Here is a 20,135-nt window from a genome sequence, read left to right as displayed (position 1 = left end):
TATTCTCTTACATATGATAAGTCAACATTGAAACACCTGCGGCTTTTAGTCAGGTGCGGCTAATGTATGTACAAAACAGGATTTTCCCCTGATTTTAGCTTGTGCGGCTAATATTCAGGTGCGCTTTGTAGTCCGGGAAATACGGTAATTTATTAAACAAACTTCTCCCCAGCAAGAATGTGGATCAACCACGCAAAACATATTTGTCTTCCACACTAATGCTGTTGAAAGCAGAGGCCAAAAGAATAGCAAGTTAGGTCACATGATCCCAAAACCAGCCCAACGTTTTCCCTCTCCAGTGAAACCCGGAAATCTAAAGCAGAAACCAAGCAGCATCCGACGTGCTTTTTGTGGCGGTCAAACATTTGCTAAATTAACAGTGAGGCGGTGAGGTCACTTGGCACCTGTGGATCATGACATCAGCATGAAGTTCAGGTGAGAGAGAGAAAGCGAGCAGCTTTTACAGTCTGTGGCAGAATCATCACTCCATTGTCCCAGTTGTTTTCCCAGCAATAAGTGACACTGTTTCTATTGTTGCTGGTACCTCAAAAGGGGGGGAAAAAAACAAACAAACAAAAAAAAACAGAGGGATTATTTTCATCCCATAGGACACAGATATGAAGCCAGCCTTTTACACACAACATGCACCTCACCAAAGATCTCAGTCACTGGGGAAATTACAGATCAGCCATTACCGAGTGTAACAGAAGCTCAGTACTCATGGTGAAAAGAAAAAAGAACACCACAAAAAAAAAAAAAAAAAAAATTAAAAAGGCGAAACCACAGAGAATTGCAAATGAAGTTTTCCACAACACCATTACACGCATCATTTTCATCTGCTTTGAATTTTTTTTTTTTTTAAATGAGTAGAACACATGGTACAAGGTTTAGGTATCGGTTCAAACAAACCTTTTAGTCAACAATGACTCATGAGTTTGCCCAATGCTTTAGCAGTGTACAGCAACTCCTAAAGTGTGCCTAGCCTGACTTATTTTACTACTCTAAATGATCTGCACAGCAGAAGGAAATTAAATTTTCCCCAAATCAACCACTGATCTGTTTGAATCTCAGGACACCTATACGTAGCTTTGCCAACATACAGGTTTAGCAAGGGTTTTACAAGTGAAGTTAAAAAACAATTCAACATGTTCCTCCATTTGTTTCCAGTAGCCATGCCTCACAGGTGCCAAAAACAACCCAGTGTTAGCATCCCAATTGTGGTGTGTGGCTCACAGTGGCACTAATCCTGTACACAGCACTAATTGGATAATCAACAGTCCTCATATGGTTGTGTTTTTAGGTGTCATTTTAAAAATCAAGAAACAGCTGTTACATGTCAAAATGCCCAATGGAGGGAACAAATTCCAAGATCCGTGCTTCGAGGTTGAAGTAAGATTGTTTCAGCTGGTCAGCCCTCATTAAATTCACCCACACAGCATCAACATGCAAACAGAGTAAATGGTGTTCTTTTCAATATTAAGCACACCTTATGAAAGGTACATGAAAGTGAACAGCCTACAATGCTACAATAATTTGTCAGCACATGGATGTATGTTTGCCCTGTAAACACGCATAAAGTGGAAAACCAGCACGATAGCAAATCACGGTCACCATGAAATGTCTCAAGTTAATTGCTGCCGATTTGTGTTGAGTGTTCTCCCAGCACAAAGTCCCACTCGTCCAAATTACTGCACACTGAGTGGAAGTCTAATCTGCATGCATGTTCTTGCCCGAGAGTAGTTACAACATGCTCTTGTCTCCGTTTTTATAACCAAAAGCCTATGTGCATGCCATCTTGATAGCCAATGTGCCTTCTCCAGTCTGCCGACCAGCCTGCATACATGTGTGGGTTGGGCTACACACTGATTGTCTCTCAAAGGAGGTGAAATCCTGTTAAACAAGCTACTACAGAGCAAACTTGTTATGTTTCTTTTTACTGCAGGGTGATCTCACTCATTGCTGTTGCAGGCGACAACAACAAGACCAGCCTGATGACAATGATAGAGCCAGTCTGGTAAGGAGGACCGTAGATTAAAAGCAATGCATCTCAAAAAACAGTAATGTCAAGTCTGTTTCTATAATTTCTAAACGTTGGCCAAAAACAGAAACAAAAGAGGAAGCTGGTAAGGGAAGTTATGTCTGCTATGTTGAGGAAATGTCAGCACTGTAAAGAGAGACAGTCTGCTTTGAGGTCAAAGTTTTGTGTCAAAATGCAATAAGTAGCTGTAAAAATACAAGTTAGGTGACTTTCTGCCTACACTGCGATACCCCTTTTATTCCATACACCTTGCCAGTTACCATCCAATAAAACTCCCTCCCTTGTAAAACAAACAGTCATCCCTCCATCTTTTAAATTTGTTGGTAATATAAATTCTGCAGGACTCTCAGGGTGTGGCCTGTAGTTATCAATATGAGAACAAAAGGGGGAAAAGCCCATTAAGCTAGATTACAGGAAAGATTACGTGCACTAAGGTCTATTGAAAAAATGGCAACCCAGAACAAGCCTTTAATCATATTAAAACATATTGGGCAGGACAAACGAATTTATCAGCAAATGCAAGACAACAGTTGGTGGTCCAATCGAGTTGGGGAAGAAAAAAAAAATTGTATGAAGTAAAGAAAAGAGAGAAAAAGTAAGCTTCTTTTTAAGATCGTAACACAAATATCACACTACATAAATACACAAGAACAGTATGTATCTGAAGTTGTTGAATCTACAGCGCAAGTGCGTAAATCAATATTGACGTTACGTTCTGGGAAAGTGACGTTAGCTTAGCTTTATGCGACTGGCATTTCCAAAAGTACCGTACCTCCCAGACCAAAAAACGGGCTGTTTGACAACGTACGACCAAGCATGGCCTGTTAGAAGGGCGTAACACTACACTAGCTCATTTAACACTTATCACTTACCTGCCAACGAAATTCTCCAAAACCGAGCTTTTTCCAGCGCTCTGCCCACCGACCACCGCGATCTGAGGAAGGTCTAAATTACAACTCTGGCCAATGGAGCTGAATGCGTCTTGAAGCTTGTTGATGAGGGGAATCAGGTCTTCCATGCCCCGGTTCCCCATGGCTTCGTGAGCTTGAAGAGCCCCTTCAATTCAACACAGACCAGAGGCTAATGCTAGCCGCGCTAGCGAGCTCAGTAACGTTAGCTTAGCAGCAAGGTGCTCTCGGGTTACTCTAGAGTGCTAAAACCCCGCCTCTTCAGCTCGGGCTTTTATTCACTTTTTGAATACTTGTGCGCTTCCCAGTAATGCAGTTCACACCAATATCATATCGTATAATAACAAAACGCCTCAACTAAATACCCAGGCAGTCGAAACGGACGGAAAACTCGCAAGCAAAACTTCCTCTACACAAACACCATCCGGTCACAGAAGATGACATCCTATCGGTGCCGGTTACTATAGCCCCGCCTCTCTTGCACAAATAAAAGCGGTTTATTGGCTAATGTTGCTGCCGCTTCACCAAACTTCGTTTTGATTGGACGTCTTAACGCTCGAATCAGATAATTAATTTCTAATTGGTCGTCACGATTGTCAGTTGGAGGTCCGTTCATGTCACGTGATCGGTAAAACATGGCTGCCCCCATAGAGTGTGGGGCTCATACAGAAACTATAGAGAACAACATGTCCCTAAAGAAAGCTTTGTCTCCTCTCTCTTTGCGAATTGTTGCTGAATGCCCAGTAACTAAAGCGAGAGCCTGTGATCTAATACTGCCGCATAGCACCGTTAGCACCCCGGTTTTCATGCCCGTCGGGACTCAGGGGACCCTGAAGGGAATCACTGTGGATCAGCTGGAAGATCTGGGATGTCGGATTTGCCTTGGAAACACATACCACCTTGGAATGAGACCGGTATGCAGGTTTGCTATAACGCAAATTTAATTTTTATCTCGTGTTTTACTGGGCATAAACCATTTGTTGACGATTTCATGTCAGTTTTCTTGTGTAAATGTCTTTTCTGCTGCCTAAAGGGTCCCGATTTGATTGAGAAAGCCAATGGTTTGCATGGGTTCATGAACTGGAAGAGAAATCTTTTAACTGTGAGTTTAACTTCACATTTTATTTGTCATACGTGGATGACAAATAAAAGTACAACATGTGACTGGAAACTTTTGTCTTAAAAACCACGAGTTCCTTTTTCTTTGCTCACAGGACAGTGGAGGGTTTCAGATGGTGTCTCTCGTCGAGCTCTCCGAAGTTACGGAGGAAGGAGTCAAGTTCAGGTCCCCCTACGACGGCAAAGAAATCTTACTAAGTCCTGAGAAGTCTATCAGCATACAGAACAGTCTGGGTCAGCAAGGAGTAAAATAACTGACTCAGCATTAACCAGCAGATACTCTGAGCTTTCGTCAGTATTTCTGTGGCTGACGGACAGCACCTCCATGTTTCTTTGTGTTCTTCCAGGGTCAGACATCATGATGCAGCTGGATGACGTGGTCAGCAGTACTGTGACAGGACCACGGGTAGAAGAGGCCATGCATAGATCCGTTCGCTGGCTGGACCGCTGTATAGCAGCCAATAAAAATCGAGACAAACAAAACCTCTTTGCCATCATTCAGGGAGGATTGAATGCAGAGCTGCGCAAGGCCTGTCTAGATGGTAAAAAAACAAACAAACAGAGGCTGATGCTGACACTGAGATTCCTTTAATGATAAATATATTTTGGCTGATGTGCTTTACAAACGCACATTGATATAAAGGCTGAAATTTGACTGTTAAGTCCTTTAAGATCCCCCGTTTGTGATCTAATTGATCTAAAATTGGCAGGCATGCTGGAAGAAAAGCACACAGGGAAATGTTCTTGCTTTTTGATGGTACTATCTTATATATTCAGACAGTATGTAAGTTAGGTTAAAGTGGGGGAATTATTAGTTTTGTTTATCACAAACTATCAGTGAAATGTGAAGCTGCTGATGCATCCTCACCACTGTCTGCTCAGCTGATGTGCCCTTTGCTACATGTGCTGCAGAGGATATGTGCTGAGTTACAGCTTCTCGAAGAAAACAAAGCCATATTAGACATACGTGGGGTGGGCTAAAATTTGGCACTTTTCGTGGCACTATTCACTGTATTTTTCCAGCATTTTAGAGCTGAAATAACTTAAAATACAGAATATAGTCACATTAAATTCTCCGAGCTGAAAAAACACACTTGGGCTGTGTTTAAAAAAATCAATTTTACACCCGTTCAAATGTCAGAAGTCAAAATCAAATCTCATCTTTTTTCAGCTTGTTTTTTTTTTTATAACCTGCATTTGAGCATCAATATCAGAGAGACATAACAGTTTCAACACCACAGCGTCACCAGTTAATATGTTGTTAATATTCTTGTTAATCAAGTTAATCTTGGTACCCTGGGTTTTTTATGTTTTCTAATAATTCACTGGAGAAAACATCAAAAAAAGCACATTTGTGTAAACTGCACAGGGTTATATTAATACATGAGTTGGGTGTCTGGTCAAAACAAGTTACAGCAAATATATTTACCTAAATTTTGATACCATTTTCTAGCCATGATTTATTCTTTGTCAAATTTTCTAATGTCTTAAAAAACAGTATATCCACCAATATGTACTTTAAGAACCTAAAAACTGGGAAAACATTTCTTTTGGAATAGCTTCATAACACATACCAAGTTTTTTTTTTTTTTTTTTTTTTTTAAACAAGGAAATCTGTTGCTTCTAAGGAGCTCAGGTGGGAGGCACTTACTGGATTTTATTTTATTTTTTTCCATGGACTTACATGACTATATGCTGATGACCACTAGATCTATAATGTGCTGATACTGGTCAAACTTAACTTAATTAATATGAGTGGGTCTCCATTAACTAATCTTGCTCTTTCACTTTCTTCATGTACCGATATTGAAAATCAAGCTGAATAATTTCATCGTATTTATGAAGGCTGAATACATGCTAAAATGCCTTGATCACTTTTTCCTCTTACACTTATTTCAGTAAGTGGAAAAGTGGCAGCATTAACTAAAAAGTTTACATGTTTCAGTCTATTGAGGAAGCTTATGTGAAACAAAGATATCAGGGCGTGGTGAGGAACTAATCCGAGTTATTTAAAGGGCCATGCAGTTTGGAAAGGGCATCAGAATTCAAGATAAGGGATCAGACTTTCACTTAAGATATTGTTTCTTCTTCCTGTAGAAATGACTAAGCGTGATGTTCCTGGTTTTGCCATTGGCGGACTGAGTGGAGGAGAAGAGAAGGATGACTTCTGGCAGATGGTGACACTAAGCACTGATCACCTGCCTCGGGAAAAACCCCGCTATCTCATGGGTGTAGGGTATGTTTACTGGTTTTCACTGAAATCCATCATGAGAACCTGGTTGTTTACCTCCTGAGCCTGGTTCTGCCAGAGGTTTCTTCCTGTTAAAAGGGAGTTTTTCCTTCCCACTGTTGCCAAAGTGCTTACTCATAAGGGGTCATATGATTGTTGGGTTTTTCTCTGTGTGTAATATTGCAGGGTCTACCTTACCATATAAAGTGCCTTGAGGCGACGGCTGTTGTGATTAAATAAAATGTAATTGAATATTGGCTGTGGTACATTTAACCACGTAATAAATTCACATGGTCATGTGTTGTAGGTATGCTGTGGATCTGGTGGTATGCGTCGCCCTGGGATGTGATATGTTTGACTGCGTTTTCCCAACACGCACTGCGGTAATCCGTCTTTACCTTTTGAGAAATCGCATTAGGATCCACAACTGACTTCAGATGTATTTCATTCTGTTCTGACAGTCATGGTTCTTTTCTCTCAGAGGTTTGGCTCTGCCTTGGTGCCCTGGGGAACTCTCCAAGTGAAACATAAGCAGTATGCCAAAGATTTCCAGCCCATAGACCCAGACTGCCAGTGTCCTACCTGCAAGAAGTAAGTCAGTTTGCCAAAGCATTTTCTTTACTGTGACAGAAATTGAAGCCTAGAAAGTTCTTTTTAGTGCCCTAGAACAGCTCTTTTAGCCAGCTGGCTCTTATTCTACCTGTTTTCATTTTATATTTATTTATTTTGAGAAAATTAAATCTAGATAATAACATCTTTGAAGACTAGCAAAAATAAGTCCTTTGGCATCACTTGGTCTAAAATGTCCTGCAGACAAAAGCAGAGTGTTCTGTGAAAGGAGGAAGCTCAAAATCTGGGTAGGCGGGGGGTTTATTCAGCACTTAAATAATGTAAATAATGTCTGCATTTCCTCTTTCAGGCACAGTCGAGCTTACCTGCATGCTCTGTTTAAGAGTGACACTGCAGCCATGCATCACATCACTATCCACAACATCGCCTACCAGGTCAGTTCGAGCAAAATCTTCTATGACTGACAAAGTACAGGTTTCTTTATTTTATTCTGACAGTTTTCTCATGTGCTTCAAAGCAGGCGACATACTAAAAAGGCACATGCATGGAATAAATCTGACGATTAATCAGTTTATTATTCTCCTGTATCTGCCATCTTCAGTCAATAAGCTTGAAGTGCGACATATTTTTCACAGTATGTTTGAAAGTTGAATTTCTCTGGCAGAAATATGAAGAAAAATGTCTATCTTTTCAAATTTATGTGACGTGACGATACCCTTCTCTCAGTGATGGCTATTAAATCCTTCAGTATGGTTTGTGTGGCAGGGGCACAACTCGTTTTGTTGCTTTGACATAATCAGAAGCACAAAAAGCCAAATATTCTTACAGATATGTCGCCAAAATGGGTGTTAGGAAATCGTAACCAATATAATCCAATCGATTACGCATCCTATTTGTTTGCTGGTTCTTTTTTTTCTTTTTAAGCCACTTGTATGGTGGTTCTGGAGTGTCCAGGAGTGATGGTTGATGGTTAATGCCTCATTAACTTTTTAATGGATCGCTGCAAAACATTAACATACTACCTCAGAGGACACTGACCTGTAGCTGACCTTGTGCACAGCAGAAGATCATTTCCCACTGCAGATCAATAAGAATCGCATTATTTTTCCTCAGTTCATCAATCATTTGTCTTTGCAGCTCACGCTGATGCGCTCTGTGAGAGAGAGCATTGTGGAAGGCCGCTTCCCTGAGTTCATACGGACGTTCATGAAGCGACTGTTTCCTTCTGGTGACCAGTACCCCAGCTGGGCTGTGGATGCTTTAGCTTCTGTTAACGTTACTTTGGACTAGAAGCTGGGAGATGACTGTTCGCTATTCATCTCAACTGACAGATTTTATATTGTTTTAAATGACTTTTTTATGGCTGATTGTTTTCTACTCTTTGTCTGTATTTGTATATGAATTGCTTGTTTTGTTGGCGGTGAGGAGAATGGCTTTTGATCTACTGGAATAAAGCCGATTGTCCCTTGCAACAGGCTGCTTTACGCAGCCTCTGCAGATTGTCCTCAGAGTACACATTATGGTAATGTTAGACTGAATGCAGTTTAAATGAGGTTTGAAACACATGAACTATTTCCTCTGATATCCGCAGACAGTTTTGTGTTGTTACCATGGCTACACAGCCAGGCTCACCCACTTGAAATTAAATATTTTTGCCTTCCTGTCAACCTCTTTAATGTTTTAATGGCTAAGTGTATTACAGAGGTACCTTTTTTTTTCCCTTTTACCAAAGGCAGAGTAATAGTCGACGTGTATATATTCTCAGCTTTTAACTTTAATTTTAACAGACAAATTGTTGTCAGCTGTTTGCAAAGATGAATGAAGATTGCTTCCTGATTGGCCACCAGAGGGCGAAATGGATACAACTACTGCAGGCTTACGACAACCTGAATATGTTTGTGCAAGTTTCCTAATTGGGGAGAAAGTTAATCTGTCTGGAAGCGCAAAATAACAAACATTTACATTTAGATGAGTCATTTGAGTTTACAAACGCACTGACGCCAACGTGCTTACAATCCAAGCCCAACATCGATCAAATCAACCTTAGGTGGCAGTAAACCTTTTGACGTTTTGGTTTTGTGTGGAGCCCACGGAGAGGCTGCTTTATCAATATTAATCCATGAAAGTTAATTTGAATAACACCTGTTGTCTGCGGCTTTGGGTCAACAGGCCTCTTAAGCACCGTATTTGAATTTCATCACCTCTTCTGTTGTGACCAAGAGTTTCTACAAGATTAAACCCCTAAGAGGTGAAGTGTGACCGACTAATATATAGCACAGATGTTTGAGTACTGATTGAAACTGTAAAGCGGTAAGTTTGAAAGCTTTTATTCCCTTAATTACATATGTGTATTGATTATGTCCATTAAGGGAGGATACAGAATTCAAATGGTGGCCTGGATTCCCATTTTATTTATTTATTTAAAGTCTGTGATTAATTGTGTGGGTTTTTTTTTTTTTTTTTTTTTTTTTTTTTTTTTGTATCTTCTGCTTTGATTGGGTATTTTGAATACACTTAGCATATGTATACATAGTAAGAGAGCAGCAGCACTCAGAGCTCATTTGGTAAGCCGTGTAGAATCGTGTTAAGTGTCTGGAAATGAATATGCACGACCAAAGCCTTGCGCTAAATAAATTGCTCTCATGTATTTTTAAAGCAGAGCAATTCCCAACATGACAAACACGTCTCCTGATTGAAAACAACCAACAGCTGATATTTATGAAAAGAATAATACTGAAGAAAACTGTGGAAAACTATAGCGCCGAAATAGACTCACGACTGAGATCCGCGCTGGTCTCTACAGTGCAGTAGATATTTCTGGGCATCACGTGTGCGTATGTGTAACAGTTTAATTATTATTATCGTGGGTTACAGAGATCATTATCGTTCACAGTGTAGAGCAGATGTGGACGGAGAGAGAGCTTATTGCTGATTGAAAATAATATTAAAATCACAGTTTTTGTCGATGTTTATTTTGGTTAGACTAAGGGGAGGGGGGGAAAGTGGCAACAGCTTCTCCTCGACGTTTCTTTACACATTTGCAGTCAGTGCGTCCATGTGGAGCTCTGGGAGGGAGGATGCTGGTGTTAAAGAGAGACAACCAGTTGCTCTCCAGCTGTCACAGAAAAGTGGAGCCACCCCTACCCACCGACGGATGAACGTCTTCGACCTGTTGCCTCAGTGTGAAGAAAAGTAGAGCTGCATTGTGACGGGTGGCAGAGAAGAGAGATGTTTTTTCTTTTTTTTCTGAAGAAGGACGAATACGGTACCATGAGGTGTATCAATGTGTTCGTTACTGATTTATGTTCTGAATAGCAGAAGGAAGAGGAACTGAGTTGGTTTTGGAGGAGATCACCTCCTCGCTGTGGAGGTGCGGTTTGCGGTGGTATTTGTCTCTGTCTCTGGGTTTTGAGGAGGGGGACCATGGTCGAACTGGAGAAGGAGGTGCTCCCGCTGCCCCCTCGGTACCGGTTCCGAGACCTGTTGCTCGGGGACTGGCAGAGCGACGACAGGTATGAATGCAGCTGCTTGTAGCGTTTACGCACGGCGCACCGAATCCGTTGCGCATCAGTACAACATCAGAACATTATATCACTGTGTCTAGAAAGTACTAATTTCTTTTGCACCGCCATCAAATCACTCTGATCTCAACAGATCAGGTGCATGAATGTCTCGGAGAATTTTATGGTCAGCTTTGCAGTTCTGTTTAAAGGGCGCTGCTGCAACAGGTTTTCTCGTCTCCCTGTGTGCGCAGAGGCGACTGGTGATAATACTGTTAAGACAATACAGGCAATATGAAAGCATAGAAGAAAACATATTTTAAAAGACACCTTAATCTTAAGTTGTTGTTTTTTTTATTCTTTTCGTGCAAGAGGCGCGTTTGTGCAAATCTACACATATAAAGTGTTACAAAATAATCCTTTGATTGAATTCAAATGAGAAGAATTAAAGAACAGTTACAGCAAGGAATGCCTACATTGGGCTATTCCCTTTTTATGTATTCCCTAAAGCCCTCGTTTCTGAGATTTACAGTGAAACATCTGCCACCTGGGTAAGCAGTTTCAAATGGTCTCCCTCAGTAACTAGCAATTAACCTTTGCTTACTCTCCAGTAGATTTGATGTGCTATATATGATATGCATTGCTTAATTCTACAATTTCATTATGCTGGCTAATGGAAAAGCTTAACCTCCATCGTGCCTGTATTTCTTGTTGCTATGTGGAATTGAGGCCCAAAAACCCTTACGTGTGGGCTTGTGTGGGTGTTTCAAAACAGATTATTGGGGAAAGTTGTTATTAAAAACGCAGAGGACACGATCGGTCAATATTTAAGCATTGCCTGGATTTATAACTTGTATGTTTGGTCTTCTGTGGCCCTGACCTCTTAGGGCTCTTATTCTGAACAGCTAAAAAGTCTAAAAAGGCCTGTTCTCTCTGCTCCCAGCCTTCTGTAATTTGTCAGCTATTGCCCTAGGACAAATGTTTCAGTGCAGTGTGACCTCAGTCACCAGATTAGAGAGGTTATGATGCTTGTTTCTTAGAAGTCTATGAGACACGAGGACCCTTTTATAGGTCAGATACCTCATCTTCTATAGGAGAGGGGGGGAAACAAAACATCCAATGACAATGCAGTAGGTAATTTAACCAAAATGAATCTTTCAAAAGCCAAATTAATACACAGCTGAAGTGTGGATGTGAATAATTTGGTTGGAAGGGCTGCTGAGACAGTTGGAGAGGACTCTGTGTATGCTGGTGCCACAGATGTGCTGTAATAACTCGCAAACACATGATGTTGATTGGCGTTTCAGGAATATCCTTTAAGTGCCTTGGACGACACACAGGTACTGATTAATGGTGTGTGTACTGTGCATGTTATTTTGTCATTTGTCAGAGCTCTAGTGTCTGGCACACACACAAGCACTAGCTGTTTACCCACTGCCTAGATAATGAGCTTTTGTAAACAAAAAATACCTCCAATGTCTGTTTTTGCCACGCTTCATAGATTTCTCTTAGCATCCGCACGCCGACTTACACAAATGAAAATGAAAGAGCAGTCGAGTGGAGGGTCAGCATGCTGATCTCAGTTCCTCATTGGGAGCAAAGTGAGAAATATGACTGATAGTGACAGAGTTTTCCTGCTGTAGGCCATAAATCTATAGAAGTAGCCTCTGCACAAACACCCTAAATAAATAAGCAGACACTTCCCTTGGGCTCAGGTGCACAGATAGCTCTGTACAGTATGACTACATCCCCTAACTCCAACATATTTTCTCACATCAAAATGTCAGTGTGAGTATGCATAACTTATCTCCTTGACACATATGGTACAGTGTGCTCTGGAAAAACATGCATTACTGAGCCCTTTAATCCCTCTTCTGTCACCCTCCGCTGGCCTTTCCCTTTCCTCCTCTCTTCTGTTTGCATCGCTCTAAGTGTGTGTTTCCACCATCCCTCTCGTTTCTGATTGAAGTGCCTTCAATACCGTGTAGCCACCCCCCAGACTGCTCCTGTAACTCAGTCGAATAGATTTTACCGTAGCCACCAAAAGGTCCTCAAGTTAAGAATTTCTAGCAGGCTTTTAAAGATGGGAATCGATTTAATAATTTATTTCACACACAGGGATCTGATCTTTCTGACTATACATTTATCGGTGTGGTGCATGACTCCTTTTCTGTCTACCCCTGCTGGTCCTTCAGTTCGCTTCATGTTCGGCTTAAACTGCAAACATATCAGATTTTGTCTTGACAATTCAGCAGTGGCTGCATTTTCTTTCCTCAAATTGGAACAAGCAGTGAATAAAACGGGATAAGAATTAAGTCCAAGACAGAATTTGAATAGGGGGTCGGCTGTTGAAATTTTGTTTGCCGCAGCCAATTATTGTTAGCTCTATCGCTCCCATAACTCCAAAACCTAAATCAAGATTATTTCTGGTGACTGATCAATAATTAAATGTGGGTCATTTTGTCATTTGTGTCGGGAGCGAAGACGTAAAAACATTTTATTGCCACTCTTCTGTTTATATGGTTACCATTTATATTTTTTTTGGCAGCGAGTCAGAGGCTTCTGTTTAGAGGAAATGCCAGATGACTGAACAATTAAATACAGATCTTTTGCAGGCTGGCGGATTTTGCCAGAGTAAGGAGCTGTCTTGTTTTTGCTTGAAATGAATTTGATATTGAGTCCTGTAACTGATTAATTCATGGCATGGTTGTTATCACTAATCAAAGATTTACAAAAGGCTATGATTCTTTCACCCAAAATGATATGCATTATTATTCTAACATATTTTATACATTTTGAAAGTACATTTTGCTGTATTGCAGAGCAATACCGGTACTTTTTTTTCCTCAAAGTTGCTAAAATGGCCAACATAGAAGCACACATAACTATTACACTTCTCCACTTCTATAATTAATTTGTTTTAAAGGTGAATTAAATACAACAGTCTCCTCTGCTCCACAATAGAAATCCTCAGTGGGAGCTTATGTCTGAGTCCTGGATTACCATACAAATGACAGGCTTTTGTCCTTAAAACAATTTCTTATTGGCTGTCGCCTCCACATCTTCTCTCGCTTAATCTCCGTCTCAGTCTGCTCTCCTTTCTCCTCGTGTCCCTATTCCCCTTTCTTCTCTCTTAATTCTTCCTGTCAAGTCTTAATCTAGTAAGGCCAACGTGGCGCATGATCCATCAATACTGTCAATATTCATGTTCCAGTTAGTTTTACTGTCCTTTGATTTGGCACTAAGGTGGATTCCAGAGTCCTTTAGTGTGTCATTTAGAGCCCCTGTAAGGTTCATTCATATCTTTCATAACTCAGATTATAAAGCTGATGACTATCTCTGTCCAGAACTGTGGAATCAGAGATGTATTATGCATCATGGGTATCTCGCAAGCCAGAACTGACATAAAGCAGGCTCTTGGCAATAGATGGCTTTTATGATAAACAGTCACTTGAAAAAGTGATATCTATCAAATGTATGCCTGGATGAGAGAAAGGAGGTGAAGAGGGAGCTCATCACCTCATTTATGAATCCTGTACGTGTCTGCACATTTATTTCTGGAAAATATGTAAAGTGAACTTAGAAACACTTTGTTAATGGAAAGTAATTGGCGGGGTGAGTGGGAGAAGGGGGGGGGGGGGGGGGGGGTCTGAATTGTTAATGGAAAGCTTGGAACATAAAGTGAAGTGAGCTAATAAAACTAAAGCATCAGGTCTCATGAATTAATTTCTATTAATTAAAAAGGTGTTCCATAAATGACACTCTAATTAATATAGGAGAACAGGATGGGTTGCATGTGGTACAAACACAGAACTATTTTAGAACAAATGACAGGGTATGATTGGGGGAAAAGCAGGGTGTATAGGCAGTCTGAGCATAATTCTGCTGTAAACAATATTTTGAACATGAGCCGCTGCTCTCTTTGTGACAAGGCTGTCTGCACAACAGGGAAGACGTTACCTAAGGCAGAGTGAGAGACATGAGAGACATTTCATTTTAGTTGCAGTGTCATAGTTTATCACAGTCACATTTTAGTTTCTTTTTTGTTACTGTAGCAACCCCGCATATATATGTATGTATATATACAGAACCTGTCAGCATGGATTCTGGTACAGCGGTCAGTTAGTGTCAGCTTCAAGCGGGTGTTCCTCAACACCAAGTTGCAGCTTTACTGATAAAATGCTGAGCGGGATTTATTAGAAACTACCTCTAGAATTTGGAGTGGAGAGGATGGAATGGCCTCCATGAAGGTCTGACCTCAATCACTCTGAACAGTTGTGGGATCAGCTTGGGCATGCTGTTCATGCCAGAATGACCAACACACCCACACTGGCTGACTTGGAACAATACTCTTTAAAGAATGGGATGCCATCCCACATCAGTGTGTTACCAAGCTGGTGAGCAGCATGAGAAGGCGGTGCCAGGCTGTTGTGGCTGTGTATGATTCGTCCACATGCTACTCAGGCCTCTGTTTCTTAAATGAAGAAATTGTTAAATTACCAATATGCCTTGTTTCTCCAGACTTCAATCATCCAATCCAATAAATAACACAAAACAAGTGATAATAGTATAATAAGCTGTTTGCCATTGGCAGAGAAGATTTGGCAAGTTTTTTGCAAAATCTTTGGAAATAGACTCTCCAATGACATGATGGGTATGTGTGTGTGTGTGTGTGTGTGTGTGTGTGTGTGTGTGTGTGTGTGTGTGTGTGTATATATATATATATACACACACACACACACACACACACACACACACACACACACACACACACACACACACACACACACACACACACACACACTCACTTTGAATGTGGTATTATTGTTGGTGCCTATTGGCCTGGTCTGAGTATCTTCAAAACTGCTGAACTTTTGAGAATCTTCAGCAGAAGAGCATCTCTGGATTAAACCTTAAATGGGCTAAAGCAGCAGAAGACCACACTGGATGGCACTCCCGGCAGCTGAGAATGAGAAATGAGTGACCCAATTCCTACTGGCTCACCAAAGTTGTCAACAGAAAATGGAAAATACTTTACCTGTTCTGATGAGTCTTGGTGCAAAGAACATTTAAAAATGGATGTATGTTGCCTTCTATCAACAGTTTCAGGCTGTTGGTTCCCTTTTCTGATTACAGTCTGGCCTTCATCTAATGGCTGCTTCAAGCAGGGTAAGGTGTCATGTCGCTAAACCATCAGAATGGTTTCTTGAACGTGACATTGAGGTCACTGTACTTAAATGGCTTCCACAGTCACCAGAGCTCAGTCTAACAGAGCACCTCTGGGATGTGGTGAAACACGACATTCACATCATGGCTGTGCAGCCAACAAATCTGCAGCAGCTGTGTGAGGCTATTGAGCCAATATAGACCAAACTCTCAGAGCAACACTTCCAGCACCTTGTTGAATGTGTGCCATGAAGAATTAAGGCAGCTCTGAAGGCAAAAGGAGGTTCAAGATCTGCATATTAGTGGTTCATTTCAAATTAATTTCTAATCGTTATTCTCCTTCAAAAAAACTGTCATATTAAAATGAAAGCAGTTTTGGATCTATAGATGCATATAAAAAGAAACTCACAGTCAGCTAAACCTCAAAACCACTTTTTGATTTCTTTCTAGATGTAAAACTAATATAGTAACATAGTAATAGTAATCATATAGTAATTACAGAGGCAGTTTCTGCTCTGGTTTATTGTATTTGATATGCATTTTTTAACACTATTGAAAGAAAATGATGGCAGTTTCTCTTATGGTCATCTAGATTCATGGTTATTTGTTTTTATTTGTTTTTATTTTTTCCCCACCGCTGGAGCTTAGTAACCACAAGATTGAATTCCCTAACCAGCCTTTCAGTTTTAGATGAGTGCTGTCAACACTTAAGTGCCTTCCTGCTGTGGATGCTAACACAGCCATAGAGCTGACTAGCATGTGCCTGACCGCTTCTGGGCTCTTGCCGTGTTTGGATGTTGCTGGAAGGTCCCATGGCATCAGAGTGGGGGCAGCAAGCTGTGCTACACTATTGTGGGAGATCACAAATGCAGTTGTCCACTGATTGAAGCTCCCCTATTCCCAAACTATGTTAGCTTAATACACCTCAGGAGTTATCTTTGAAATCCAAGAAGCCCCAGGGACACCAGGAACAGTGAAGAGAGATGATTCCTCTCATGTTTCACTCTTCTTTGCATCTCACGTCGTCTTCAAAGTGGTTATTTGGCAATAAAAAAGATGAATATCTTATGTTGACATAATCAAATGCTAAATGTCTGAGCATATCTGAAACTAAAGTAATCTTAAGAGACTTGGGAGATAGGATGGCATTGCGTGATTTTTTTAATGACTTGCATCAATTCAGCCTATATTTTGTTTCATGATAAGAGAAATTAATGTCTCTCTTTTTTTTTCCTTTTTTTTTAGTGAGGAAATAGTGCCAAGGCAGAGGAGGTGCATTTCTCTAAATTCAACCTTTAAAATGAACCATCATGTTCTGTTCTTCCTTCAGGTGAACAAAACAGACTGCATCTATGTGTCAGCAGATCCTTTAAGCAATAAGCAGCAGATGATAATTTCAGGAAAGGGTGAGGTAAGATGACTACACTAGGAAGCAGCGGTGGATGATGGCTGAATCATGCGTACAGATAATATGTATCAAATGTTAATCAGTGGGAAACCAGAGTTTGCTCAGGAAATGGTTCAGACCAAAGACTCCAGTGCTATTTTCTTATTGTCAGTATGCTTTAAATTACCTTGCACATTTCTTGTAAACGATGGCCCCTTTGCTCCTGCTGTTCTTTGTCCTGGCAAATATCTACTGAGAATCAGTCATGGCACTGACATGTGTGGATTCTTTTCCCCCTCAGTTACAGAGTGAAAAACAAACAATAAAAAGACAACACTTTTAAAACCTCAGTCATAATTGAATGATAATTAAAGCGTAGCTTTTTGTTCATTGGAGTGGTAAAATCAATTTCACAACAGCTATGATTGGTATTTAGAAAGAGGGGCAAAACGGAAACGGCTGCATCTTTTATATCATTCCTCAGTCCGTGTTATCTCTTGCATTGAGGTCTTAGAGAAAAAAAAAACCTTTTAACCACAAGAAATGGATTTTCATTTAGCAAGGATATGGACACATATTCTCATTCCAATCTCTTCTGTATTCTTTTTCACCTCACTTCAAAATTGTCAAACACATGTAATGGCTGCATCAATGGGAACACCTTCCTTAAAAACCTTTACGCTGTATGTGTGCGCTGCTCTCATCCTTTTAGAGATTAAAAGCATTTTATTGATTCTAGCACTTCTTCTGTACGTCTTAGAGGTTTGAGGGATGAATTGACAGTTTTAAACCTCTTCAATTGTATGGGAAAATAAATGTGCAATGATGTCTTTTATGGCCCGCACTTGCCCCCAAAAAGCTGCGTAACAGCCAAGCCTGTAAATATCAAGCCAGTCGTGTTGCTGTGCTATGAAACACAAGCACAGTCTGGAGGATCTGCTGCCAGCGTGTCTGTGCCAGACACCACGGGACACCCCCAGAGGTTCCTCATCTATTGCCCAACAGGTCAGAGCTTTTTTGGAGGCTTTGATGTTTTGGCTGATCTGTGTAAATGTCACCTGCGTTTGGAAGTGCTTCAGGACTATTAATTGTCTGCCAGGACGATCATTTGCTCTTTGCTTAGCACTGTAGTTTTATCTGATGGACTCAATTTGGACTGATCAAAGTAAAGCAACTGTATTTATTAAATACCTCATGGGGGGGAAAAAGGTGTAATTAAAGGATGCATCTGTGGCCTGAATGGATGCACAACTTGTAACCTTTGTAAAGTGTTTTTACTGAGAGTTGTTCAGGTAAAGTAATGAACAGGTGCACCTGTAGTTTAGCAGCTTACTTGGTTTTTTTAGTCATCATGTGTCTGAATTATGCTTATGCCAGTAAAGCTAAATTGAATTGGACTGGATTGAAAAACCCAGTTCCAAAGAAAAAGGGGGGAAAAGCCATCACTGACCTTTTACCCAGCAGACATCTTGGCTTATCACAGTAGGGAAAGCACAGGTGGAATTAACAATGGCTCGGTTCTCTTTAGCATCCCACTAACTACGGCAGCATGCATAAAAGCAGCACCTCCACTAAGTAGAACTGAGCCATCAATAACACACCCGAGCATCCCTGCTGTGACACGAGGACGGAGCAGCCGAAGCTGGATTAACTCAAACCGACTGGCACAAGTGTCCACGGGCTCTCTCCTCTTACAGGCCTGTAAAATACAAAAGGTTTTTATTCATTCGTGTACATAAAAATTATTAACTTAGCAGGAGTATTATCACTGCCATTGAAAATGATCATTATTTACTCATTTAATTCATGCGCAGATTGGAGTCTGCTGTGAAAAGGTGTGACTCACAGTCTCTCGTGTGCGCTGGTAGCCATAGTCCTTACAGTAGGGAGAAAAAATGTGGTATAATAAGACTGATTATAATCGCTGGAACATCAGCTTGACAATTTGAGGAAAGATTTGACTGTGGAAAAAAAAAAAAGTCTGTGAACTACAGAATATCTAGTTTCCACCCTTCCACCCATTGCTTTAATGACAGCTTGTTCTCAGTCTGGTGGGACTCCACAACATGAGATAACCCATGTTATCCTAGCATGAGCTCTCATTGTTCTGGAAAGCTCTTTCCTTTTTATACTTATTTAACCTTTTTTTAAGCAGGAAAATGGGACTCTTGAGGTTTCAAATCTCTTCTGCAAAACTCAGCAGCTTGTTGAGATGCTGGGATGTTTGGCTTTTTTAATATTTAGGTGCAGCTTTAACCCTCATCCTACTAACATATCTAACTGGCTGGAGTCTTCCTGGGGATTTCTTAGAGCTTTATTATTGCAAAACTGAAATCTATACTTTCTTTTTTAATCCGAAGCACAATCCACTGTATTACTTATTATCCTGGTGTCACTTAGTTTTCAGTCATTTTAAGGAAACATTATTTGCTTACTTATTTGAAATTCTGTCAGTAAAGGATTATGAGCAGAATCTCTGACAAAGGGCTTTTTTTCATTGTGCAGGGACTGAACAAACAACTAAAATTAGCCAAAGCTAAACATACACTACAGGCAGCTCTAGCATACAGTTGCCACATGCATTGCTCAGGGCATGTTGGCATGTGACAAGAGGAGCAAATAGTTGCTGTCGTCCTGTTTGAGTTTTCAAACAGATTTTCCAGCCGAGCGTTGGTCGGTCACATCAGCAGGTGGATGTTTCCTCACTGCTGCTCGGATTGGGGCTTGCAATGTAGCAGCATCAGCTCGTCTATTCTCCAGCTGTTTCATGTAGCCTTGGTGATGTTTCCAATATTCTAGTAACTTCCAGTCTGGGCGATTCCAAATCCAGATAATAAATGCAGCAATGGAGTTTTTCTTCTTTAAAATGCCTGGCAGAGTACTCCAATCCTTGATACTGTCCGATGTTTTACTGTAAGACTAACTTTATATGAGGTAGATGTGCATTCTATACACACTATATAATCAGCCAATCACATGACAACATCTTAATCTACTGAGGCCTATAAACGTGCTCAAGACAGCCTGCTAATATTCAAAGAAAGTCAATTTAAGTAACTTTGAATTTGGCAAGTTTTTTGGTGCCAGGTGAGCTGTTATAAAGAGTTCAGAAACTGCTGATTTATGGGGAAGTTCCTACACAACCATCTTTAGGATTTACAGAGAATGAGTCTAAAGTAGAGATAATATCCTGCGAGGTACAATGCTCTGGGTGAAA

General features: G+C 40.6%; 3 protein-coding genes across 11 annotated transcripts in view; 2 read left to right on the top strand and 1 right to left on the bottom strand.

Moving 5' to 3' along the window:
• dnm2a (dynamin 2a) overlaps positions 1-3,383 on the bottom strand; it is a 34,557-nt gene extending 31,174 nt beyond the window's left edge. For all 8 annotated transcript variants that reach the window (XM_076883268.1, XM_076883266.1, XM_076883267.1 and 5 more), the window contains exon 1: positions 2,911-3,383. In XM_076883268.1, coding sequence (XP_076739383.1) covers positions 2,911-3,071 — 161 coding nt within the window. In that variant the 5' untranslated portion in view covers positions 3,072-3,383. The remainder of the gene's footprint in view (positions 1-2,910) is intronic.
• Positions 3,384-3,536: 153 nt separating this feature from the next.
• On the top strand, positions 3,537-8,532 carry qtrt1 (queuine tRNA-ribosyltransferase 1). The gene is made up of 9 exons (XM_004559539.2): positions 3,537-3,860; positions 3,980-4,048; positions 4,161-4,299; positions 4,413-4,607; positions 6,163-6,301; positions 6,603-6,678; positions 6,777-6,886; positions 7,215-7,299; positions 8,003-8,532. Exons 1-9 carry the CDS (start codon positions 3,582-3,584, stop codon positions 8,153-8,155), a joined length of 1,245 nt encoding a protein of 414 aa, XP_004559596.1. The 5' UTR covers positions 3,537-3,581; the 3' UTR covers positions 8,156-8,532.
• Positions 8,533-9,767: 1,235 nt separating this feature from the next.
• Positions 9,768-20,135, top strand: part of kcnt2b (potassium sodium-activated channel subfamily T member 2b) — a 43,254-nt gene continuing 32,886 nt past the window's right edge. For both annotated transcript variants that reach the window (XM_076883265.1, XM_076883264.1), the window contains exon 1: positions 9,768-10,377. In XM_076883265.1, coding sequence (XP_076739380.1) covers positions 10,289-10,377 — 89 coding nt within the window. In that variant the 5' untranslated portion in view covers positions 9,768-10,288. The remainder of the gene's footprint in view (positions 10,378-20,135) is intronic.

Source organism: Maylandia zebra, linkage group LG4 (assembly GCF_041146795.1).
Source record: "Maylandia zebra isolate NMK-2024a linkage group LG4, Mzebra_GT3a, whole genome shotgun sequence".
NCBI lineage: Eukaryota > Metazoa > Chordata > Actinopteri > Cichliformes > Cichlidae > Maylandia > Maylandia zebra.
This window is presented reverse-complemented; position numbering and strand designations above follow the sequence as displayed.

What these genes read in the sequence shown, in the direction of transcription:
- qtrt1 (XM_004559539.2), top strand. Translation starts at nt 3,582, where the DNA reads ATGGCTGCCCCCATAGAGTGTGGGGCTCATACAGAAACTATAGAGAAC. An exon ending in GCGCAAGGCCTGTCTAGATG is followed by an intron (nt 4,608 to 6,162) that starts GTAAAAAAACAA and finishes TTCTTCCTGTAG; the next exon opens with AAATGACTAAGCGTGATGTT. An exon ending in CAGTGTCCTACCTGCAAGAA is followed by an intron (nt 6,887 to 7,214) that starts GTAAGTCAGTTT and finishes TTCCTCTTTCAG; the next exon opens with GCACAGTCGAGCTTACCTGC.